The sequence below is a fragment of the Paraphaeosphaeria sporulosa genome (genome assembly GCF_001642045.1).
Source record: "Paraphaeosphaeria sporulosa strain AP3s5-JAC2a unplaced genomic scaffold CC84scaffold_14, whole genome shotgun sequence".
In the NCBI taxonomy this organism is placed as follows: Eukaryota; Fungi; Ascomycota; class Dothideomycetes; order Pleosporales; family Didymosphaeriaceae; genus Paraphaeosphaeria; species Paraphaeosphaeria sporulosa.
The window spans coordinates 149,350-171,232 of record NW_017253373.1 but is presented as its reverse complement, the minus strand read 5'-3'; the positions used below and the strand labels follow the sequence as shown (position 1 = coordinate 171,232).

Genomic DNA, 21,883 nt, shown 5'->3' with positions numbered 1-21,883 from the left:
TATTGAGGACTCCCATTTCCGTCCATTCTCATTCAAACAGTTCGTTCCTGACACAGTCTCTTGGTATCCTTTTTTGTGTCATCAACACCCGCTTACCTGGGTCCCATTCATATTTCGAGGTCATTCTTCATTCGAGAAGTACCAGACCAACTACTTCATTATCGTCTCCCACCTCGGCGTCAACATCGTCCCCGATCTGAGCATAATCACCTGCATCGGCATCGTCCAGTCGTCTTAGGGCCCTCATACCATTTCTTCTTCTTTAATATACCCCACCGGACCGACCTCATAATGAATGCCTTAATTTTCGGCGACCAGACCGCGGATCAGTACGTGGTTCTGCGGAAGGCCATCACATGGAAGGACAATGCCCTGCTCAAGACGTTCCTAGAGCGCATCAGTGTTGTACTACGAGAAGAGACACAGAAGCTGCCGCGGGCGCAGCGCGAGCAGATACCAGACTTCCTCACCGTTGGAGACTTGGTGGAAGCATATTACGCCAAAGGCTCGAAAATTACCCAACTTGAGAGCTGCATGGTAACGATCGCCCAGCTGGCGCATTACATTGGGTAAGTTATAATTACATAACTGCTGGCCCGGACCAAACTGACGAAAACTGACGATTGCAGCTACTACGGCGAGAACATCACAGAACTGCCAAACCCTGCCAACACGAGAGCCGTTGGGTTGTGCACTGGTCAGATCGCAGCGTCCATAATTGCGTCCTCCAGGAGTGTTGGCGACTTGTTGCCGCTCGCTGTCGAGGGCGTCCGAATCGCTTTCCGCACGGGCACTTGCGTCGGTACCGTGGCAGACGCGATCGACAGCTCACCAGAGAGCTGGTCTACGATTGTAGCCGGAATTTCTGAGAATGCTGCAAAAAGTGCCATCGCCGACTTCCACGTCGAGAACAACATCCCTTCGTCGGCACAGGCATACGTTAGCGCCGTTAGCGTGATGGCCATTACCGTCAGCGGTCCCCCTTCCACCACCAAACGCCTCTTCGCGGAAGTGGACGCATTCAAGAGCAACACCCGCGTCGCCATCCCCGTGTATGCGCCTTACCACGCGCCTCATCTCTACACTTATGCCGACATCGAGCGCATCTTGAGCATTCCCAATGCCGAGCTCTACAAGGCCGCTCGCCCTCAGGCACTCGTCCACTCTGCCGCCGACGGCCAGTGCCACAGGGCCACCAACGCCCTCGATCTCCTCCGAAGTGCCCTGAGCGAGATGCTCATGGAGCCTGTACGATGGGACTGCCTATTGGAGGAAGTCGTTTCCCAGATCACCAACGTGAACAATGCCGAGGCGTCAGTCTCCGCCATCGGTGTCACCAACGTTGTGAACAGCCTCGCCTCCGCCCTCAAGGCCAGCGGTCAATCTTCTGTCACCATCCGCGACCACACTGCTTGGTTTGCGAAGCCCGACCATTATGCAGGCCGCACTCAGAACGACAAGATCGCCATTGTCGGCATGGCTGGACGCTTCCCCAGTGCTGCCTCCCACGAGCAGCTCTGGGAGTTGCTCGAGAAAGGCCTCGATGTTCATCGCGAGGTTCCCACTGACCGTTTTGATGCCCAGGCTCACTGCGATCCTTCCGGCAAAGGGAAGAACAAGAGCCACACTCCTTACGGCTGCTTCATCGACGAGCCCGGAAACTTCGATCCTCGTTTCTTCAACATGTCGCCTCGCGAGGCCGCTCAGACCGATCCTATGGGTCGGCTCGCCCTCACGACTGCCTACGAGGCTCTGGAAATGTCAGGGTATGTTCCTAACCGCACACCCTCCAGCAAGCTGGAGCGTATCGGTACCTTCTACGGTCAGACTTCGGATGACTGGCGTGAGATCAACGCTGCCCAGAATGTCGACACCTACTTCATCACGGGTGGCGTGCGCGCTTTCGCACCTGGCAGAATCAACTACTACTTCAAGTTCTCTGGACCTTCGTACAGCATTGACACCGCCTGTTCGTCATCTCTCGCTGCCATTCAGCTCGCTTGCACGTCGCTTTGGGCCGGTGACTGCGACACCGCCTGTGCCGGTGGCCTTAACGTCTTGACAAACCCTGACATTTTCTCCGGACTGAGTAAGGGTCAGTTCCTGTCCAAGACCGGTAGCTGCAAGACCTACGATAATGATGCCGACGGCTATTGCCGTGGTGACGGCTGTGGTACTGTCATCCTTAAGCGCTACGAAGATGCCATCGCCGATAAGGACAACATTCTAGGATGCATCCTTGGAGCTGCTACCAACCACAGCGCTGAGGCTGTCTCCATCACCCACCCCCATGCTGGCGCGCAAGAGTACCTTTACAAGAAGGTTCTTGCTAATGCCGGTATCGACGCTCATGAGATTAGCTACGTCGAGATGCACGGAACTGGTACTCAGGCTGGCGACGGCATTGAGATGACCTCAGTCACTAATGCTTTTGCACCACGCAACCGTCAGCGCAAGCCTGATGAGACTCTCCACCTCGGCGCCATCAAGGCAAACATTGGTCACGGCGAAGCTGCCTCCGGCATCAACTCCCTCGTCAAGGTCTTGATGATGATGAAAAAGAACGCCATCCCTGCCAATGTCGGTATTAAGGGCGTCATGAACAAGACCTTTCCCAAGGACTTGGCTCAGCGCAACGTCCACATCGAGACCGAGCAAGTTCCCTGGCCTCGCAAGGGCGCCGAGCCACGAAAGCTGTTCTTGAACAACTTCTCCGCAGCAGGAGGCAACACCGCCGTTGTGCTATCTGATGGTCCTCTGAAGGAGACTCCCATAGGTGTTGATACTCGTACTTTGCAGACCGTCACCGTCACTGCCAGATCGATATCATCGCTCAAAAAGAACATCAACAATCTGATCCAGTTCCTCGACCAGAACCCTGAGACTACGCTTACCAGCTTGGCATACACAACCACTGCTCGTCGCATCCAGCACAACTATCGTGTCGCAATCTGCGTGGACGATATTAAGAAGGTCAAGGACGCCCTGAAAGCTCAGCTCAAGGACTCCTACAGCCCCATCGCGATGGTGCCGACCAAGACGGCCTTCACTTTCACTGGACAAGGCTCCCAGTACACTGCTCTCGGAAAGAAGCTTTACGACGAGCTGGACACCTTCAAGGCAGACATTGAGCAGCTCGACAATCTTGCTCGTATGCATCAGCTACCGTCCTTCCTTCCCTTGTTGGACGGCACCGATGTTGCAACACTCTCGCCTGTTGTCGTGCAGCTCGGCATGGCCTGCATCCAGGTCGCGTTGTCTCGCATGTGGTCTGGCTGGGGAGTCAAGCCTCTCGCTGTGATTGGTCACAGTCTCGGTGAATATGCAGCCCTTCATGTCGCTGGCGTTCTTTCTGCCAGTGATATGGTTCTGCTCGTTGGCCGACGCGCTCAGCTCCTCGAGGAAGAGTGCACGGCTAACACTCACGGCATGCTTGCTGTGAAGGGCAGTGTTGAGGCCATCAAGGAGGCTCTTGGTAGCGACATGACTGAGATCGCTTGCATGAACGGCCCCGAAGAGACTGTGCTTTGCGGCACCATTGAAGTCATTGAGTCCACCAACGGCAAGCTTGCCTCCGAGGGCTTCAAGGCTACTAAGCTGAACGTGCCGTTTGCCTTCCACTCTGCTCAGGTCGAGCCAATCCTTGAGAAGTTCAAGGCCGCCGCGGCATCTGTCGTCTTCAACAAGCCGGAGGTCCCAATCCTTTCTCCTCTGACCGGAGAAGTCATTCGCGACTCTGGTGTCATCGGACCAGACTACCTTGCCCGCCATGCGCGCGAGACTGTCAACTTCTGGGCTGCTCTTGGCACCGGTAAGGATGAGAAGGCTTTCGACGAGAAGACAGCTTGGGTCGAGATCGGTGCCCACCCGGTCTGCAGCGGCATGGTCAAGTCCTCCCTCGGGGCGTGGATGCCCACTACTGTGGGGTCTCTGCGCCGTAATGAAGATCCGTGGAAGACTCTAGTCAATAGTATCTCCACACTCTATCTGGGTGGTGTATACTTTGATTGGAACGAGTACCACCGGCAGTTCAACGATGCCCAGGAGCTTCTTGAGCTCCCTACCTACTCATTCGACGAAAAGAAGTACTGGATCGACTACGTCAACAACTGGACACTGACCAAAGGCGAGGCTCCTAAGGTCGCTGAGGCCAAGGCTATTGAGCCATCGCCTATGCCTGTTGTGTCCAAGCTTTCCACCACTTCTTGCCACCGTATCGTCCGCGAGGAACTTCACGCCAACTCCGGAACTGTTGTCGTCCAGTCCGATCTGTCCGATCCTAAGCTCAAGGCTACTATCAGCGGTCATCAGGTCAACGGCAACCCATTCTGTCCTTCGTCGCTATACGCCGACCAGGCTATGACGGTTGCGGATTACCTGTACAAGCAGCTGCGCCCCAATCTACCTACTCCTGGCTTGAACGTCTGCGCTATGGAGGTGACGAAAGGGTTGGTCCCCGAGTACCCAGCCCCTCCTGCTGGACAGCATCTCCAGATTGAGGCTACGGCTGACCTTGAGACCAACGAGGTCTCGATCAAATATCGTACTGTCCCTGCTGACGGGTCCAAGGTGCTCGCTGAGCATGCCGTGGGCGCTGTCAAGTATGAGGATGTCAACGCCTGGAAGGAGGACTGGTCGCGCATTCAATTCATGGTGCAGAGCCAGATCGACACGCTCACGCAGAAGCTCCAGACCGGTGCTGCACACAAGGTCCTACGCGGCATGGCTTACAAGCTCTTCAAGGCCCTCGTCAACTACGCCGACAACTACCGTGGCATGGAGGAAGTCATCCTTGATGGCAAGACGACCGAGGCGACGGCCGCTGTCAAGTTCCAGACGACCCCAGCAGACGGCGAATTCTTCTGCTCGCCGTACTGGATCGACAGTCTTGCTCATTTATCTGGCTTTATCGTCAATGCATCTGATCATCTCGACTCCGACAACTCGGTCTACATCTCTCACGGATGGGGCTCCATCAGGATCTCCAAGACCTTGTCCCCTGAGAAGAAGTACCGCTCCTATGTGCGCATGATGCCCCAGCCGAACAATGTGTCTGCTGGCGACGTGTACATTCTTGAGGGCGAAGAGGTCATTGGTATGGTCACTGGATTGAAGTTCCAGAACATCCCGAGACGCGCTCTCAACATCATGATGCCGCCGCCTGGCGCCGCAAAGGCTGGTGGTGGAGCCGCAAAGGCCACCCCTGCTAAGTCTTCCATTGCAGCCCCTGCTCCCGTCAAGACCCAGAGCGCTCCGGCAAAAGCTGCAGCCAAACTCGCAGTAAAGGCCAAGGTGGTCAAGGCTCCGAAGACACCCACCAACACCATCACCAATCGGGTGATGAAGATCATTGCTAAGGAGACCGACGTCCATATGTCGGAGCTCGTCGATGAGGCTGCCTTCGAGAACCTCGGCATTGATTCCCTCATGTCCCTTACTATCTCAGCGATATTCCGTGAGGAACTTGAGATGGAGATCAGCTCCACTCTTTTCACAGATTACGCAACCGTCGGTGAGATGAAGAAGTACTTTTCCCAGTTCGATGGTGGAGTCCCTCTCACCGATGATGACGCCGAGTCTGATACCACTGAGGAGACCTCGGATATGTCCACTCCCTTTGAGGCCGGTGTAGCCAGCACTCCTGCCAGCTCGGCCCCCAGTGTCTCTGGCGACGTCAAGATCACAGAGTCCTATGAGGTTGTCGAAGGCAATGCGAGCCTTGCTCGCAGAATCATCGCCGAGGAGATGGGTGTTGATGTCTCTGAGATCACCGATAAGCTCGACCTCTCCGAGATGGGTATGGACTCTCTCATGGCCTTGACGGTTCTTGGAGCTCTCCGCGAGCAAACCGGTATCGATCTCCCCTCTGAATTTCTGACCACCAATGTCACGATTGAAGACATTGAGAACGAGCTCGGCATGCGTCCTAAGCCCAAGGTCGAGACCACCGCCAAGGTCACCTTCAAGAACACCACAAAGCCATCCAAGCCCCAGCTCGCTGAGGTGAACAAGAAGCTCGAGAAGGCTATCGATGTCTCGACCCTTCCTCCAGCCAATTCGGTCCTGCTTCAGGGCAACGCCAAGGTCGCGACGAAGAAGTTCTTCCTCATACCCGACGGCTCAGGAAGCGCCACCTCATACGTCTCCATCCCCAGCATTTCTCCCGACATGGCCGTGTTCGGTCTTAACTGCCCGTTCATGAAGTGTCCGGATAAATGGACCTGCGGTGTCGAAGGCGTCTCAGCCCTCTACCTGGCCGAGATCAAGCGCCGCCAACCCGAAGGCCCTTACATCATCGGCGGCTGGTCAGCCGGCGGCGTCATGGCATATGAAGTCGCTCGCATGATCGTCGAGTCTGGCGAGAAGGTCGAGAGTCTTGTGCTCATTGACGCACCCTGCCCCGTCGCGCTTGACCCGCTTCCCGCCCGGCTTCACATCTTTTTCGATCAGATTGGGCTCCTGGGCACGGGCAAGCCTGGCGGCACCCCCAGCTGGCTCCTTCCGCACTTCGCCTCGGCGATTCAGAACCTCAAGGACTACCAGCCACTGCCGATGAACCCCAAGATCGCACCACCCGTGCTCGCCATCTGGTGCACCGATGGTGTCTGTCCCAACCCTGATGACCCCCGCCCGCCCCCGGGCGAGGGAGAGGACCCCGCACCCATGAAGTGGCTGCTAAACAACCGCACCGAGTTCGACGACAACGGCTGGGCGCAGCTGCTGCCGAAGGAAAACTTTGAGTACGCTGTCATGGGCGGCAATCACTTCACAATGATGAAAGGCGAGCACGTAAGTCCACTCCTCTGATCCAACTGTCAATTTGCCCGATCAAATCACTAACATTGTGCAGGGTGTCACACTAGGCAAGCTCATCCAGAAAGGCTTGAAGCTATAGCCGTCACACACCACATCATCCATCTCTACGTTAATACGAGAGACTGCATGCATTTCACCCGTTCAAGCGTTGAACCTTGGAATGTGGGCGTTTTTGGGTCTGGTTTTCTATTCTAATTTGTATACTGCATGCACCACTTTCTTCGGTGTGGGAGTTTGGTTTGCTGGGGTGGGCGTTTCGGTGGTTTCGAAGCGTTGTGGACTTTTGTTCGCTTTCTTTTTCAATGTGTTCACGTCTAATGTTCTACTTTGACTGCGATGCGTTACGTGTACATGACTACCTTTTCTTAGACCAATACCAAGAGACTACTTCACGAACTGGGGTCTTTAATCATGTGTACTTCAGACTTGCTACTGATACTTAGGAACTTTGTCTGTTTGCGAGAAAGTACTGTGTTCGATGAGAAAGGAATCCCTTCGAAGCTTATTACTTCGCTGTCTCTCTCCAGCTACGTCCTCTACTGTTCTGTTGCTAGTGCAAGTTGTCTTGGACACATCGGCACGAAGCACATGTCACAAGTCGAGATGAGTAGCAGGCAGGTGCATGCATTGGGCAACAGACCGATATGCGCCTGATGATGGATGCCGAGGCATGGTCGGTGGTGTTTCATGGTTGAGGCTGGGTGGGAACCAGAGTACAGCAGCGAGGCCGGGATACCGCACAATTTTCCCATACGATTTCTGCTTCGTCATCGGTAGACCTGAGATCTCTATTTCTCTAGAAAGCCTGCTCATCTAGAGCAAACACGCGAGTTCCGCATCGCTCTGCACCTGCCGTGCTGAACATTGTCTGCTACCGGCGTCCGATGTCCATCAACATGTGACGGGCAGCCTCCCGACCTACGGGCAGCCTCCCGACCTATGGGCATCCACGCCTGCCTAGCCTTACCCAAGCTTGTGGATTAAAAAGTTTTATTTCTAACTCAAATTAGCAATATAACTGAAGTCATGCTCCGATCGCACCCACCTCCCCCGCCGCCAAGCTCCGCCTTCTTGGAAGTTTCCATCCAAGCTTTGCGATGGCAGCGTCCGACTTGGCTGCTCCACGATCGTTCAGAGGTAATCACTTCGCCATCCACTTGCTTTTCGCTGCAGATAAGATACGTAAAAGTAGACCGCGACGTTACGGAGTCGCCCCCGAATATTGAACGCAAGCGCCAATCGCCGCCGGATCGACAACACCCGCCTGTGCGGTTTTCCAGGAACTGACATTGAGACAGTCGGAGGCACGCGAGCGGTACTGAAATGAGCTAGGGTGGATGCAGGACGTACAGTCCGACGATCTTTCCGCGTTGCAAGTGCAAGCGTGGATGCTCCAGGTAGCCACAGTGCGACGGTTGACCCTGGGTTGCATACGGCTTCCTGCTTCGCATCTAGGTGTGCGGTGTGCGATACGAGCAACAGCGAGGGTTCCTCAGCATTGGTGGCGTTTGTAGAGTAACTGTCATTGAGTCGCCGGGGTTGTGTACTATTCCCAGACGTTGCATGTGGGAGCGGAACGACGACCGGGCCGCAGCTTTCCGGCCTTAGGATCTGGAGATGCGGAGTGCAGTCTAATCTGCATCGTCTCCAGAGATAGCAGACCCAGGAACCCAGCCACAGCCCTCTAGCATGTGCAAGAGGTGTATTCAGAGTTGGGGTTGAGGCGGAGCGGTGAACAGCCACCCTGATGTGAACCCTGCCAACGGCGTGGCCTGTAATGACAGCAAGAACCACGGTTCGAGCAGAGTCCTGGCGCGGGGTTTTAAAATAACTCCCTGGTTGACACAACCATTTCGCAAACGGCGGCTGTCAACGGAGATCGACAGAAGAGTTAAGCGTCGTAGCACTACCGTTACTACGTCCACCAACGGTCTTGTGAGGTGCATTGAACTGTTCAATTCGTGCAAGGGGAGCATAGTCATGGAAAGTGGCCGTACAAATGAAATCGTCGTGGAGACGCAGCCCGGCACGGCGTCCATCACACCATAGCCATGTATGTCATCTCTTGGCTCGTGAACATCGTCGACTGTTAGTTCAGCAGCGGATATCCCATCATTGTCGCTGCCATTCTTTTTTGAAGTTAATAGGTAGCACCGGCGAGCCAAGATGAAGATCAGCTCCTGTATATGCAGTCATCGTAAGTAGACCGGAAGTCGGCGAACTCAAGCTGTATGTTAGATGCAGGCTCGGAGAATAGGTGGAGTTCCGGTGAGAGAGGGTAAGCGTGGTGAGCTACAGCTCGCGATTTGGACACAAGACTAGCCTCTTTCGGCGGCGGTTATCTTTCAACTGGGTAACATTTGTTTTCGTAACGAAAGATAGTGCATTCGGACTAGACGTAGAATGTGCAGTAGGGCTGATACTGGTAAAGATAGAAGATCCGTGGCTACAGAAAGGCAATGCAGCATGACGATCTTCGATCCCGAGCTACTTCAGCTCGCATAGAGACGCTTCGTGTGTTGTGGCCTGATGAGTAGCCTGTCAATGCACAAAAAACTCTCAGAAGCACGCGGTGCAGCAGCGCCGCTGATGCACAGACAACGACCTATGCAGCTCGTTCAGGCGAACGGAGAACAACCTGCGAGGATCCCTCGGCAACTTGAAGCCGTCACAACATGTCATGCATGAGAGTGATGTACTCCTTTTTCGAGGATGCGAGGACGAATGAAGACTCAGTGTTGATAAGCGCCAAATAGCGTTGAATTGACTAGGGAAATCTTGGCGACATCAATGTGAGGCTGCTGATTCGTGTTCGAGAGGTATCGGTGTGAAATGCCCTTGGGAAAAGCGACGTGAAAAGAGCGGAGCGGAAGTCTAGCGCCAAGTTGATGACTAACACACAAGCCTGTGGGCTGCCCCGCATCACGTGCAGCTTCTACGATTCCAACCTGCGTAGCGATTCAATTTGACAGCGTCGATATCGCAGCGATTATATTGCGACGTCGCAGCCTTGACAATGACAACCGCACTGAAGCCAGGCAGGTAAGCATGCCCATTACATCAGATCAAGCCCCTTCTGACCCAATCGCTAGCAAAGATGCGCCCACAAACCCGCGCGGCATCCCCGTCGCACCCTTCGTCGACCGCGTAGAAGACTATGTTACCGACCGCTCCGAGGTTGAGAGCACGGTGAACAGCTTCAAGGAGATGATAGCGTGAGCCTCGACCAGAACCGCGCAGGGAGAGAACAGTTGGCTTATGGCTTGGCGATAGAAAATACCAATTTATGGAGCAGAACACCCAGCGGCGGCTTGTTGGGCTCAAGGATAAAATCCCAGACATACAGAAAACGCTGGAGACTGTCCGTTTCCTAAAGGCAAGAAAGGTATGCCGGCTTCCGCATAGTACGGAAGGAGCAAAAGACTGATTTTCACCCAAGGCAGACGCGGATCCCATCGAGACGACCTTCGAACTGAACGATACATTGTACGCCAAGGCGGAGGTCCCGCCTACCGACGAGGTATACTTGTGGCTAGGCGCCAACGTCATGCTGTCATACCCTATACCGGAGGCCGAGCAGCTGCTGAAGTCCAAGCTCGACACGGCAAAGAGAAGCCTGGAAACTTGTGAGGAGGACATGGAATTCCTACGGGAGCAAATCACAACGCTGGAAGTGGCATTTGCGCGAGTGTATAACTGGGATGTAGCACAGAGAAGGAAGGAGCGTGAAGCTGGAGAGTCAATAGAGGACAAGAAGGGTTCGAAATCGAACGGTTGAGGTGGACATGAGTGCATCTGTGTAGCACTTACAAAAGATATACCCGTTTGGCAGGCAACGCCACATCCATTGATTGTGTTTCTATATGCGCGGTGCTTCGGCATGACTGGATGAAATATGGCATTGCCTGATATGTAGATGATTGAGGTGGAGCTAGATACTTCCAGAGGGCCCTGGGGGGCGAGACTTGTCACGACGGCAAGCAAGTCACACATATGTTTGGATGCTTCTGTACCACAGATGGATGATTATTTTTTTATTTTGATGGGCCGCGATGACTCTAAAGTCTGCCTCAGCTACTGTGATTGAGATCATGGCTTGAGTTACGAGCTTTTCATCATGTGTCCACCTTTTCGACGGCGATACCCAGCAGTAAGCGCGAACTGCTTAGTTGATCTTCTGGAGCTCGACCTCGCTGTGCAATCATTAGCACCCGCTCCCAAGAGACAGCAGGGATGGCAAGGTCTTACAAGATGAGGTTCGAGTTCTTGGGAATGAGGCCAGGGAACTCCTGGTCGCCGTATGCGTAGTCGCTGGTGATGTCGAGGGTAGCCTTCTCGCCGAGCTTCATCTGAGGAACACCCTCGTCCCAGCCTGTTGTTATCAGCATCTGTCCTCACGAGACCCTCCAGGTTTGCGGCGAACGCAAACCTGAGGGACAGGCACCGCGCTTACCCCTGATGACGCGACCGACGCCAATGGCGGTCTTGAAGGGACCACGGCCGGGCTTCTGGGTGGAGTCGAACTCCTTGCCCTTTGAGCCGTCGGCGTTCTTCAACCAGCCGGTGTACAGCATGGTGACCTGGTCGCCCTTGTTGGGCGATGGGCCGTTGCCCTCGGTGATGGTGGTCTTGGTGACACCCATAGCTCTAGCGGACGAGTGGAAGAGAGAAGTAGTGGTGCGGGGGTGGAATGCGCGGGCGAGGTTCGAATTGGAGGTTCGCTGGAGGGATTTGATGAAGGAAGACATGGCGGCGTAGTGGGGGGTGTTTTTAGCTGTGGTGGGGTAGCTCAGCCTGCTGAATGCTGCAAGGCACGTTGCCCACACTAGGCTCGCTATACGCAGATCGGCGTGGCTGTGTACGCGGGCCTGACGCAGATGGACCTATCGAAGGGGAGAGACATTGCGCGATACGCGCTCGGTTCCGGTCGTGCCACAGGAACCTGGGTACGCAAACAGGAACCGAGCATGCCCGGGGCTCCGCGAGCGATGAATCGAGATGTGGGCGGCAGTGCGGCTTCTGGTGAAGACAGCAGAACCATGGAATTCTGCAGTGAAACAGGATAGTAAACAGCATGTCCCTTGTGCCGATTGGACTCTCGTTGTATACAGTCAATTGATTGGTAAGATCTACGCCAGATCTGCGACTGCCTTTTGATTCCACATGGTGGGGTGCGACTTCAGATGGCATTGCAGAGCTTACGCTGCAAGTAAAGGCACAGGTTGATACGTGTCGTCAAATTGCAAGCAGTCGAACCTCACTTCTGCATTTGGCAAAGTCTTTTTCGATCTGAGTGTACTGGACCTGGTAAACTCTGGCCGTGAGCTCAGAGAGCGCCACAACACGTGAGCACGCGCCGGGTGGCCGTGCATGTGAGATCGCATTGCGACTTCCGCATTCACCACACCCGCCTTTGCAGGCAGGCAGCATGCGCGCATACCGCCCCCTCGACCCGCGTACTACTCTGCCCGCGCAGCGACCATCTTGGACCCTCATGCGCTTGTAATGATGCCGTGAGCTGCCTATTGTCTCCGTCACCACCACAAAACAACCGCTGCTCGACTCGGTGGGGTCCACCACCTGCCCGCAATGGATCACGCGACGCTCGTCTTCGCGTCCGTCTTCCCCGTTCCCTCGCTCTCGCACACAACCCCTACGCCGGTTGCGACGCCGAATCTCGGATACACTGAGCCTGGGGCTTCTTTTGGTAGCCCGCATGCTGCTGATGCCGCCGTCACACCACGGCGCGCTGTGCGGCGCAATTTTGCGTGGAGCACAGCGACGCGGTTTCTGAGCTTGCCCAGGGACTTGGACAAGGCTCCAAGGAGGCCACGAAGGCCGCCGGATGTTGACGAGGCATTGGACTATCTTATCGTTGGGGAAGGTACTGGTCAGGACCACGAGGAGGGGATTGCAGATTGGTACGCCAATGAGGCCCGATTACATTTTGCGAACCACGTGAGGCAAGGCCTGACGGAGGTTTGGGACAAGGTACTCATCTACACCGGGGACGGGTCATTGGGGCATTGGGCGTTGAGCTAATCCGTTGGCTGTAGGACGTCGAAGTGGGCAATGCCTGGCGCGTTCTCGAGGACACCCAACGAGTGCTCGCACAAGTACAAAACCTCTACCTTCAGCCTTTCTACGATCACATACTGCCCTTCATAGAACAAGCCGCCGCCAACATCACAATACGCGCCAGCAAGTCGAACGACAACCTAGAAGCCGAAACGGTGGAAGCTGCAAAACGCAAATTCGAGAGGGAGATACACGCGATCTTTGCGCACAGCCTTCCGGTAGGCCGCTTTTCGAAGACGCTGAGTTACATGTTTTATGATGCGGCATGTAAATTGTTCCGGCTTCAGGTACGCCTTGATGGCATTGCACATGTCGTTCCCGATCATACAGACACGAAGAAGGTACGCCGGCGGATGATGCTTCTCCTGGTTGGCCTCAATCGTATCGGCCTGGGACAAGATGAAGCTCAACGAGCGTTGGCGTATGCAATGGACAAGCTTCTGGATACCTACATTGCAAGCCATTATCTCAAGGTAGATTGGTACACCAAGCAATCTATCACATCTCAGCTACGTGCATGGATTGAAAACGGATTCATACCTCTAGCCGAGCTCATCCTGGAGTGTCTCAAGTGCGACCCTGCATCCATACCGCCACTGCAGCGGAAGCAGTGGCAGGAGATGGCTTTGACGAGGCTTGGGCGGGCAAGGGTCGAGGACCTATTTGACTTTGTCACTAATTGGGACCGGAGTCTAGGTGCTGTATTGGACCTCAAGGTTAGTGAAGTCCCCCAACAAACCTGTTACTTGATTCATCTTCTCCAGGAGTATCTCAGACTAGACGGCGCGAAAGAGCACCTCAAAGGCAGCTTCTCACGACAGGTTTCACGGCGGCTTTTGCATCCGGGCGCCACCACAACGTACATCCTAAATGTCTACATCTACATAATACGTGCATTCAACAAGCTCGAACCCAAAGGCGTCATACTACAGAGCGTAGCGCGACCTATACGCAGGTACCTGAAGGAGCGAGAGGATACTGCTCGTATCATCATAGCAAGTCTGCTCATCGACCTCAACGACGAGGCAAGCGTCAAGGCCGCATCCACTGGCGAGCTCTCTTTTGAGATTGCCAGTGAAATGTCAAAGCCCTTTACACATTCAGAAGACGCTGACGACGAGGCCAGCTGGAACGATATGAACTGGCAGCCTTCCCCGTACGACGCTTCCCCCGAATACAAAAAGTCCAAAGTCGAAGATGTCATATTCTTTCTGCTGACGCTGTGGGATCGTGACGATTTCATCAATGAACTGAAGAATATCCTAGGTGACCATCTTCTAAAATGTCAGGATCCGGAGTTCCAGAAGGAGATTCGTCTTCTTGAACTCATCAAAATTCGACTCGGCGAGGATAAGCTGCAAGCATGTGAGGTCATGCTACGCGATGTCCTTGAGTCCAGGCGCATTAACGAAACTATCCGCAAAGCCAGCGACCAACCTCAAGACCAAACTCCACAGACGCCAGAAGCTCTCGGTCCAAGGACCCCGCGACCGCGACGAATAGGCCCCTCAACACCACTTATCACAACCCCGCCTGGCCCAGCACTCAACGCACAGATCCTCTCCTCCTTCTTCTGGCCCATCCTCCGTGACGAAACCTTCCGCGTTCCTGCACAGATCGAATCCCTACAGCAAGACTACGAGTCGCGCTTTGAGCGCATCAAGGGCATGCGCAAGCTGCGCTGGATGAACGCTCTGGGTGATAGCCGCATCACGCTCGAATTCGACGATCGAACCGAAGACTTTGACCACCTCACTCCATGGCAGGTGAGCGTCGTGTACGCCTTCCAGCCGCAGCCGGGCGAAGAATCGACCAGTAAAGCCAAAAGCAAAGGCCAAGCTAAGAGCGAGGGCATTACACGCAACGCGGAGCAGCTCGAAGAGATGCTCTCGATGGACGAGGCGCTCGTGCACCAAGCCCTCGCCTTCTGGGTCGGCAAGTCGGTCCTGCGCGAAGTCGCACCCCATACGTATGCCGTCATCGAGCGGCTCGACAGCTCGACCAAAGACTCGGACGCTGCGGCCGCCGCGCAGGAGATTGCTGAGGTGCAGGCCGCCCAGAGCACGACGGTCAAGAGCCAGGCGGATCTGCTGAACGAGCGCAAGGACGTGTATATGAGCTTCATCACAGGGATGCTGACGAACCAGGGGAATCTGCCCGTCATGCGTGTGTTGATGATGATGCGAATGATGGTGCAAGGGGGTTTTCCGTTTGGGGCTGAGGAGGTGAGGGCGCTGTTGGGGGAGATGGAGGGTGCGGGAAAGGTGGTACCGCTAGGTGGGGATGTGTGGGGGATCAGGAAGTAGAGCGGTCCGGTTCAGGGCTGCAGAAGGGGAAGTTGGTGGTTATTTCAGGCCCTCAGTGGCGTTCACCGGTGAGACGTATCGGCCAAAAATGTGGTTCTGATAGTGGGCACTTTTCATTCGAATTGAGCCTGTGCGGATACTGTGATCACCACATGATTATGCATTTTCATAGATGCCCCTGCGAGGTCCTGCACCGATATTTTGCATGCATTGCAGACAGACTTTCAGACCTGGCAAAGACGCTACATATTATACTTTGTGTCTCATGGACAGGAGTACGCACCATGATTCCGCCGTGCTCTTTGCGCAAGTGCGATACTACTCAGCGCAGTGTGGAGGGCTCAGCCCACAACGGGCTTCCCCGCCTCGAGGACAAGGCCACTCTCGCTCGACCGGCGACGGAACGAAAAGTGCATCAGCGGGGGAAGTAACAATGCTCGAGGTTCGATTCTGGGCTTGTGTCCCGCTAAGAGTAACCTAACATGCCAAGCTATGCCTCCAGCCCAATCGCTCAGCAAGAAGAAAGTGCGTCTATGTGCTCGATCTGCATCCTATACAAGTGCCGAGGTGCGTGCAAGGCCGCTCGAGGGAGTCGGGTGCAGCGTCCATATGAGACGGCGTGGCGCAGGTCTCTGGCGCAGCGCCATCTATCGCTCGGAGGCGTCAGACGCATGCACACACGACCCAGCGTCACCCGCTCGCCTGCTTCGCGTACCCAGCGCGCGTCAGTCTCCGGCGGAGCTCTTCTCGCGCGGTGGGCGCGCGCTCGGAGGTCCCGTCCATGGTCACGTCGTCAATGTCCTGCGCGTGCATGTGCGACACGTCCGCGGCGCGCAGATCCATATTCGGGATGTTCGGCATGGCCTGCGTGAGATTCTGGCTGGCGTTGAGGAACGGGGAGGGGGGAAGGTTTTCCAGGCCCAGCGGCTGCGGCACGCCGTTCATGAGCGCGGGGTCGACGGGCAGATCGAAGGAGGCGTGCTGGGCGTCGAAGTCGTAGAAGTCGGTGTGCTGCTGGGCGGCGGCCTCGAGCTGGAGCTGTGTGTTGGGAGAGTTTGGGCGCTCGAGCGGCCGAGCGGGCGGCGGGGATGCAAAGTGCTGGTGTTGCTGCTGGGAGAGAGGCGACGTGGTTTGCGAGTCGAGGGAGGAGTCCTGCTGGAGCTGGGTCGCCCAGCGGGTGGGCTGGCCGGTGCGCAGGCGCTCGATGGCGAGGCCCTTGTTCATCTCGCTGCACTCGGGGCAGTTGCGGATGACTTGACTGACGGTCTCCTTGATGCGGACCCAGTGGAAGGACTCTGCGATTGTGGCGGTGGTTTTGTTGATGCCGCCGTGGGCGCGGTGGTGCACGTCGCGGGCGATTTCGTACTGGCGTTGTGGGTCCGATATGACTTCTTTGCCCTTGAGCATCAGTCGTTCTGGGCCTGAGGAGGTGGCGGGGTATAGTTTGTAGTGTGTCGCAGCACTGCGAAGGCGGCTTTTCTCAGCTCGATCGGCGCCATGGGGGTACTTTCCGTTCTTGAGGTAGAACCGGATCTTGTCGAATCGTTCTTCTGATACAAAGTCGTCGTCTTGCCCAAGGTCTCTACCGTAGATGATGGCATCGACGAGCTCGCCTGGATATGACTTCAGATTGCCACAGCCTTTGACACGTCCAAGTCGCTTGAAGCCTAGGGCATCCCATATTCGACAGGAAGCAACGTTAGTCTCGTAGACGAGATTGAATACAGAATATGTGTAACCCTGCGGAGATTAGTCGACTGTTGTTCCGATCATGTCGTGGCACTCTGATGTGGACTCACCAGTTTCGGTGCCCAGTCTAGATATATCTCCCCCATAAGCCGACCGACGCCACGGTTCCGTGATGCATCCGTAACCAGGAAGCCCCCATTGCACACATGGCTTGATCGACCCGGATAGTTCGGTTTGATATAAAAGCTGCCGAGACACTCCTTCTCCCAATCACAACCATTTCGGGCCATCTCATGTATCTGCCGTCCATCTTGCACCTCGCCTAGTAATACGATGGCACCGAAGACACCAAACCAATACGGGCCAAAGCTCTCAAGTGGCAGCGGATCGACAATGGGATATGTGTCGCCCTTCTCAATCTCGCGCCCCAACTGGTCGCAGAGATACGCGAGGAGAGTAATAGGAACTTGATTAGGCGCTGAGAATGGTATAACAGTTGCAGTTGTGACACGATCTCGCAAAGTCACCTGACGAGGAGCGACGCCGACGGGCAGTGGGCCACCCGGCGGCGGGTACGGTGCACTCCCTGATGTTCGCAAGATGACAGGCGCACTCGGGTCTTCCAGCGTCGCAGGCATGGCCGCGTCCACGCGTGTTGTATCCAAGTACCTTGCCGCAGTGTTAGTGTTGAGCGAGACGGGCCTGCCAGCACAGCACGGTGGGGATCGCTGAGTGGCATAGCCCCCAACGCCCGGAACCCAGACGCGTATTGCGATGCAAAAAAGTACAAGATGCGCAGTCTTGGAAAGGAAATATGGTAGCTCGGGGCGACTTACTCGCTACGCGGGACCACAACTACTGAAGAGGGTGATGAATCGTGCGTGACAGAATGTTCGGGGCTTGGAGAGGACATTTCTTGTCGAGCCAATCAGGGCCCGCTCTACGCCAAGACGCATCGGCGCCGGGCTATTATGTATGCATCTGCGCTTTACACTGACAGGAGTAAACCCACTGGCGCAGATGCACATTCGTCAATGTGCCTATCGAGTATGGATACGAATGGGTACGTATTGCGTGTTCTGGGTTGTTGTCATAGACTTTGTGATGTAGAACGGTCTGTGCACGAGCAGGTAGACACATCCATACAAACAGAGTAGGAAATGTTTCCTCTGTATTTGCATCTAACGTTCAGCATATGCAAAACAACACTATCGATTACGAGAATTCGACACGAGAATTGGACCATCGGCCTTTCAGGCAGATATAGCTGTATAAAGATGTCGCAGCAAGATATCCATTGAAACGCTGGCGGCGACGTCAGGGCCTGCATGCATCCTTCCGACATGAGAGTAGAAACTTGCAGGCCGAGAGCGGGGATTGGCGCTGTTATACTCAGATCCAAGGACGAGACTCATAAACGCGAAGTGGCTGTATATGGACTGTATGTGGCTTGCCGATTTTGCCGGTTGCCATGGTTGACGCGTAGTTTTACAAACGACGTGTTGCATGGGCTCACGAGTCGGCGGCCGCGTGCGAGAGGATCTATAGATGGTGCGAAAACGACGATCTCTAGACGACGCTCCATCCGGGCGAAAGCGATACGCAGTTGAATACAGTTCGTGAGAAGCGACCGTGGCCAATGGTGGTGGAGAGAGCGCTGGACGTGCATCGCGGCTCGCCGTACTCGAGTAACAACCTACCAGATGCGGAAGATGCCGATTCGCCACGTGTAGGTATGATGCAAATGGCCATGTCCAGGAAATCGGCACAGATCTAGGCGTGCAAGGAATGCACCACGGGCCCGTCATTCCGCGTGCGTCAATCTCCAACAGCAGACGCGGGTCTGAGCCCGCATCGCAGCAACGACTCTTCAGCGCGTCACGTCTGCCATGGTGAGCGAGCACGAAGGGTCTCGGATGCGGTTGCTCGTCGCGCCCGTCCTAGCGCTTCCGTCGCCGCTGGCATGCATCTCCAACGGCCGAATTGCGCCCAGTACGGGTACAGAGGTCAAAAACCGCTTAGGGCTGCTTGGTCATGGCGCTGGAGCTGTGAGGTCATCCGCCTAGCCTTCGCTTATTGGCTGTACCAGGGCGAGAACAAGGTCGAAGGGCTGGTGGTCTGGGAAGCGGAAGCGCCTGCCTTCCGCCCTGAATAAAGTCAACATGAGATGATGCAGACCCTTGATTGTCGACCATCGAGCTCCCCACGCTCGCCGCCAAATGGACAAGCTGAAAGTGAAGGCGCGGACTGCGCGCAACAGAGTGGCCGAGAGCGCGTCGCGCGGCGATGGAAGAGGCTCGCTGTCAGAACCGCACTCGGCCTTGCCCCCGGACGACAACGCCAGCACCGCCGCCGTCAACGAGGGCTACCTGGGCACCGCTGCCCGTGACTTCGCCGCTCCCCGCGGACAGCCCGTACACCAGCCCGTGGTCGAGCCGCCGACATCGTTGCAGTCGTCGGTCGATGCTGGAATTCCCGTGCCCACGCCGCGCAACAACAATGGCAATGCGAACCGCACGCAGGCTGCGCATTCCGCGTAAGAGCTGACCCCCGCGCCCCTTCCCTGTCGTGTCTGGAGCAGCAGGCGCTGATAACTCAACTAGAGGAAAGAACGGACGCTCACGCAGCAACTCGGCACCCCAGCGGCGGCCTGTCGTGGGCATGCGGCAGTCGAGCATTGGAATCCGCCGGATGCCTTCAGCCGGCGAATTGCAGCAAGCCTATGCTGCCCAGAATGCCTCCACCAACGCTCTCTCGCAGGTGCCGTCGCGCCTGCCCGCGCTCGAGGAAGGCGTCCAGCTACAGCCCGTCAACACGGCCTCCACGGCCTCGAGCGAATCCGACGGCCCGCGAGCAGAGCCCAACAGACTTTCCAAGTCCATCAGCGCCGTGTCCGCCAAGTTGGGCTTTGGCAAGAGCAAGAAGGGCAAGGACAAGGCCCAGGACAAAGAAATCGAACTCGAGGGTGCGCGAGGGCAAACCCCTGACCCATACGGCGATCGACAGTGGACAAATTACTCCTCTAGCATGGTCGACGTCTTGGACACAATTGGTACAAACACATCTGGTTCCAAGACAAACGTGTTGCTAACGAGAACAGACCCCGAAGTCCAGACCCTCACGTCCTTGACCAACATTCAAAATTCGCTATTCGTTCCCAACTTGGGCAGATTCGTCAATCGTCGGCCAACGTACGTCATGTCGCGTGCACCCAGCGAAAGGCAGAGTCTGGAGGACATCAACCGCGTTTTAGCACCGGTCCAAGACGCACAACAAGAGTCGGGAGCTCCCACCTTGAGACGCACGCAGACCGGGGGAACAATGGCCACACTAGCTACTATCGACTCACACCTGAGCGATTCACGCTACGCTGTCCTCCCTCACGGCACAACACTTGATGGGTGGACGAGGGAGGACAAGAAGGAGTTGAACGACCACGTCAGGCACATGTTGCATTCACGAAGGTCAAGATTCAAGCGCTCCATGAGAGGCTTCGGGCAGTATGTTAAACGACGTAAGTTACCTTTCACCACGCTTCTACCCCGTCGACTAACATTCGCAGCACTCGGATTCTTGGTTACTCTCTACGCAACATTGATTACCTTGTTCGGTCTTGCGTGGGTCCTCTTCTTGATCGGCTGGATCAACGTCGGTGGACGGCAAATCTACGTCGTCCATATCATCGACAGCGTTTTGGTGGCCCTGTTTGCTGTTGTGGGTGACGGCCTCGCGCCTTTCCGCGCCATTGACACGTACCATATGATCTTCATTGCGCACTACCACCGCTACACGTGGCAGCGGCGAAAGAAGGACATGCTCCCTGAGCTACGTGACCACAATGACCTACCTGCCAACAATGCTCCAATGGCTGGCCGCAATGCCGCCGACCCCGAGGATCCTGAAAAGCAATGGGAGTTCACGGTGCTCACGCCCAAGCAACAGGCCAAGCTTGAACATCATCAAGCCAAGTTCTGCAAGTCGCATTCCTTCTACAAGCCGCACGAGACCGACACGCATTATGCGTTCCCACTACGCCTGCTGGTCGCCATCGTCGTGCTTTTGGACTGCCATTCTCTGCTCCAAATCTCGCTTGGAGCCGTTACCTGGGGTTGGTACTATCAGATTCGGCCCTTTGCGGTTACGACGGTCATTTTGTGCTGCTCCATCACCTGCAACGCCGTAGCTGGCCTGCTCATCACCATCGGTGACCGTCGAACCAGGAAGAAGGACGTTTTGGAACGCATGAACAGACAGGAGCTGACAGAAGAGGCAATGCAACATATAGAAAAGAAGAAGGAGAAAGAAAGCGAAAGCGAGAGAGAGGACAATGAAGAGAGTAGCAAGGGAAGAAAAAGCCTAAACCTCCGTCGACACCGGCAATCGGAAGACAAGCTCAGGGACAAGCAGCCCAACAGGGACGACGCGGGACCGAATGCTTACCCGTGAGCTTGGGTGAACTCCGAGGTACTGTGAGGCTGTAGCATGCATGTATAGCGCTTTCTGATGGTTGGAGGAAATTTTAATAATGTCGTTTCAACTTCTCAGGGCTTTTCGCTCGAGTCGTACGAGAATCGAGGTTGCTTTCCGCCGATAGGTGCATTTCAGTGATCTGCCGGGATGCAGGGTTCGCGGGACCCGGGAGGCACACGCCATGGAAGGGTGTCGCGAATTTGCCGCAGGTATGGAAGGACGGGCATCATGTTGGTTGCATATGCGCTCCAACGAAGCCGGGTTGGGCCCTGGACCCGCAATAGCGCGCCGCCATTGGGCCTCCACACGTACCCCAGGATTCGGAACTGCTAAGCCGGGGGCTCGCCACGACTCATGAGCTTGCAACGGCTAACGTAGCCGCCTTTTTTAGCTATCAAATCACGGCTGCGGCTGCGTCCTCCGGTCATCGCTGATTCATTGAGGGTTCTCGCGCTTCTACGAATGCAGCCGAAACCCAGGCCCGAAGGATCATTGATCAACAATGCTCTCTCGCTTCTCTTATA

At 55.6% G+C, this 21,883-nt stretch overlaps 6 protein-coding genes across 6 annotated transcripts; 4 read left to right on the top strand and 2 right to left on the bottom strand.

Moving 5' to 3' along the window:
• The first annotated feature begins 629 nt into the window (after nt 1–629).
• On the top strand, nt 630–7,211 carry CC84DRAFT_1130394 (polyketide synthase-like protein). The gene is made up of 2 exons (XM_018175858.1): nt 630–6,789; nt 6,851–7,211. The coding sequence occupies exons 1-2, from the start codon at nt 958–960 to the stop codon at nt 6,893–6,895; spliced, it is 5,877 nt and encodes a 1,958-aa protein (XP_018029957.1). The 5' UTR covers nt 630–957; the 3' UTR covers nt 6,896–7,211.
• Nucleotides 7,212–9,770: 2,559 nt separating this feature from the next.
• Nucleotides 9,771–10,840, top strand: CC84DRAFT_1169127 (Prefoldin, subunit 3). Its single transcript, XM_018179579.1, has 4 exons — nt 9,771–9,858; nt 9,909–10,031; nt 10,090–10,201; nt 10,256–10,840. Exons 1-4 carry the CDS (start codon nt 9,833–9,835, stop codon nt 10,592–10,594), a joined length of 600 nt encoding a protein of 199 aa, XP_018029956.1. The 5' UTR covers nt 9,771–9,832; the 3' UTR covers nt 10,595–10,840.
• Nucleotides 10,841–10,932: 92 nt separating this feature from the next.
• On the bottom strand, nt 10,933–11,528 carry CC84DRAFT_1169126 (FK506-binding protein/peptidyl-prolyl cis-trans isomerase-like protein). The gene is made up of 3 exons (XM_018179578.1): nt 11,270–11,528; nt 11,065–11,188; nt 10,933–11,009 (listed from the first exon to the last, which is right to left on the bottom strand). Exons 1-3 carry the CDS (start codon nt 11,457–11,459, stop codon nt 10,982–10,984), a joined length of 342 nt encoding a protein of 113 aa, XP_018029955.1. The 5' UTR covers nt 11,460–11,528; the 3' UTR covers nt 10,933–10,981.
• Nucleotides 11,529–12,228: 700 nt separating this feature from the next.
• On the top strand, nt 12,229–15,341 carry CC84DRAFT_1169123 (uncharacterized protein). Its single transcript, XM_018179577.1, has 3 exons — nt 12,229–12,807; nt 12,873–13,610; nt 13,659–15,341. The coding sequence occupies exons 1-3, from the start codon at nt 12,406–12,408 to the stop codon at nt 15,198–15,200; spliced, it is 2,682 nt and encodes an 893-aa protein (XP_018029954.1). The 5' UTR covers nt 12,229–12,405; the 3' UTR covers nt 15,201–15,341.
• Nucleotides 15,342–15,890: 549 nt separating this feature from the next.
• CC84DRAFT_1103484 (uncharacterized protein) lies at nt 15,891–17,527 on the bottom strand (the record flags this gene model as incomplete). The annotated part of the gene is made up of 2 exons (XM_018175017.1): nt 15,891–16,940; nt 17,000–17,527. 2 exons carry the CDS (start codon nt 17,525–17,527, stop codon nt 15,891–15,893), a joined length of 1,578 nt encoding a protein of 525 aa, XP_018029953.1.
• Nucleotides 17,528–19,108: 1,581 nt separating this feature from the next.
• CC84DRAFT_1222605 (uncharacterized protein) lies at nt 19,109–21,335 on the top strand (the record flags this gene model as incomplete). Its single annotated transcript, XM_018183394.1, has 4 exons — nt 19,109–19,425; nt 19,493–19,941; nt 19,990–20,403; nt 20,452–21,335. The coding sequence occupies 4 exons, from the start codon at nt 19,109–19,111 to the stop codon at nt 21,333–21,335; spliced, it is 2,064 nt and encodes a 687-aa protein (XP_018029952.1).
• Nucleotides 21,336–21,883: the final 548 nt, after the last annotated feature.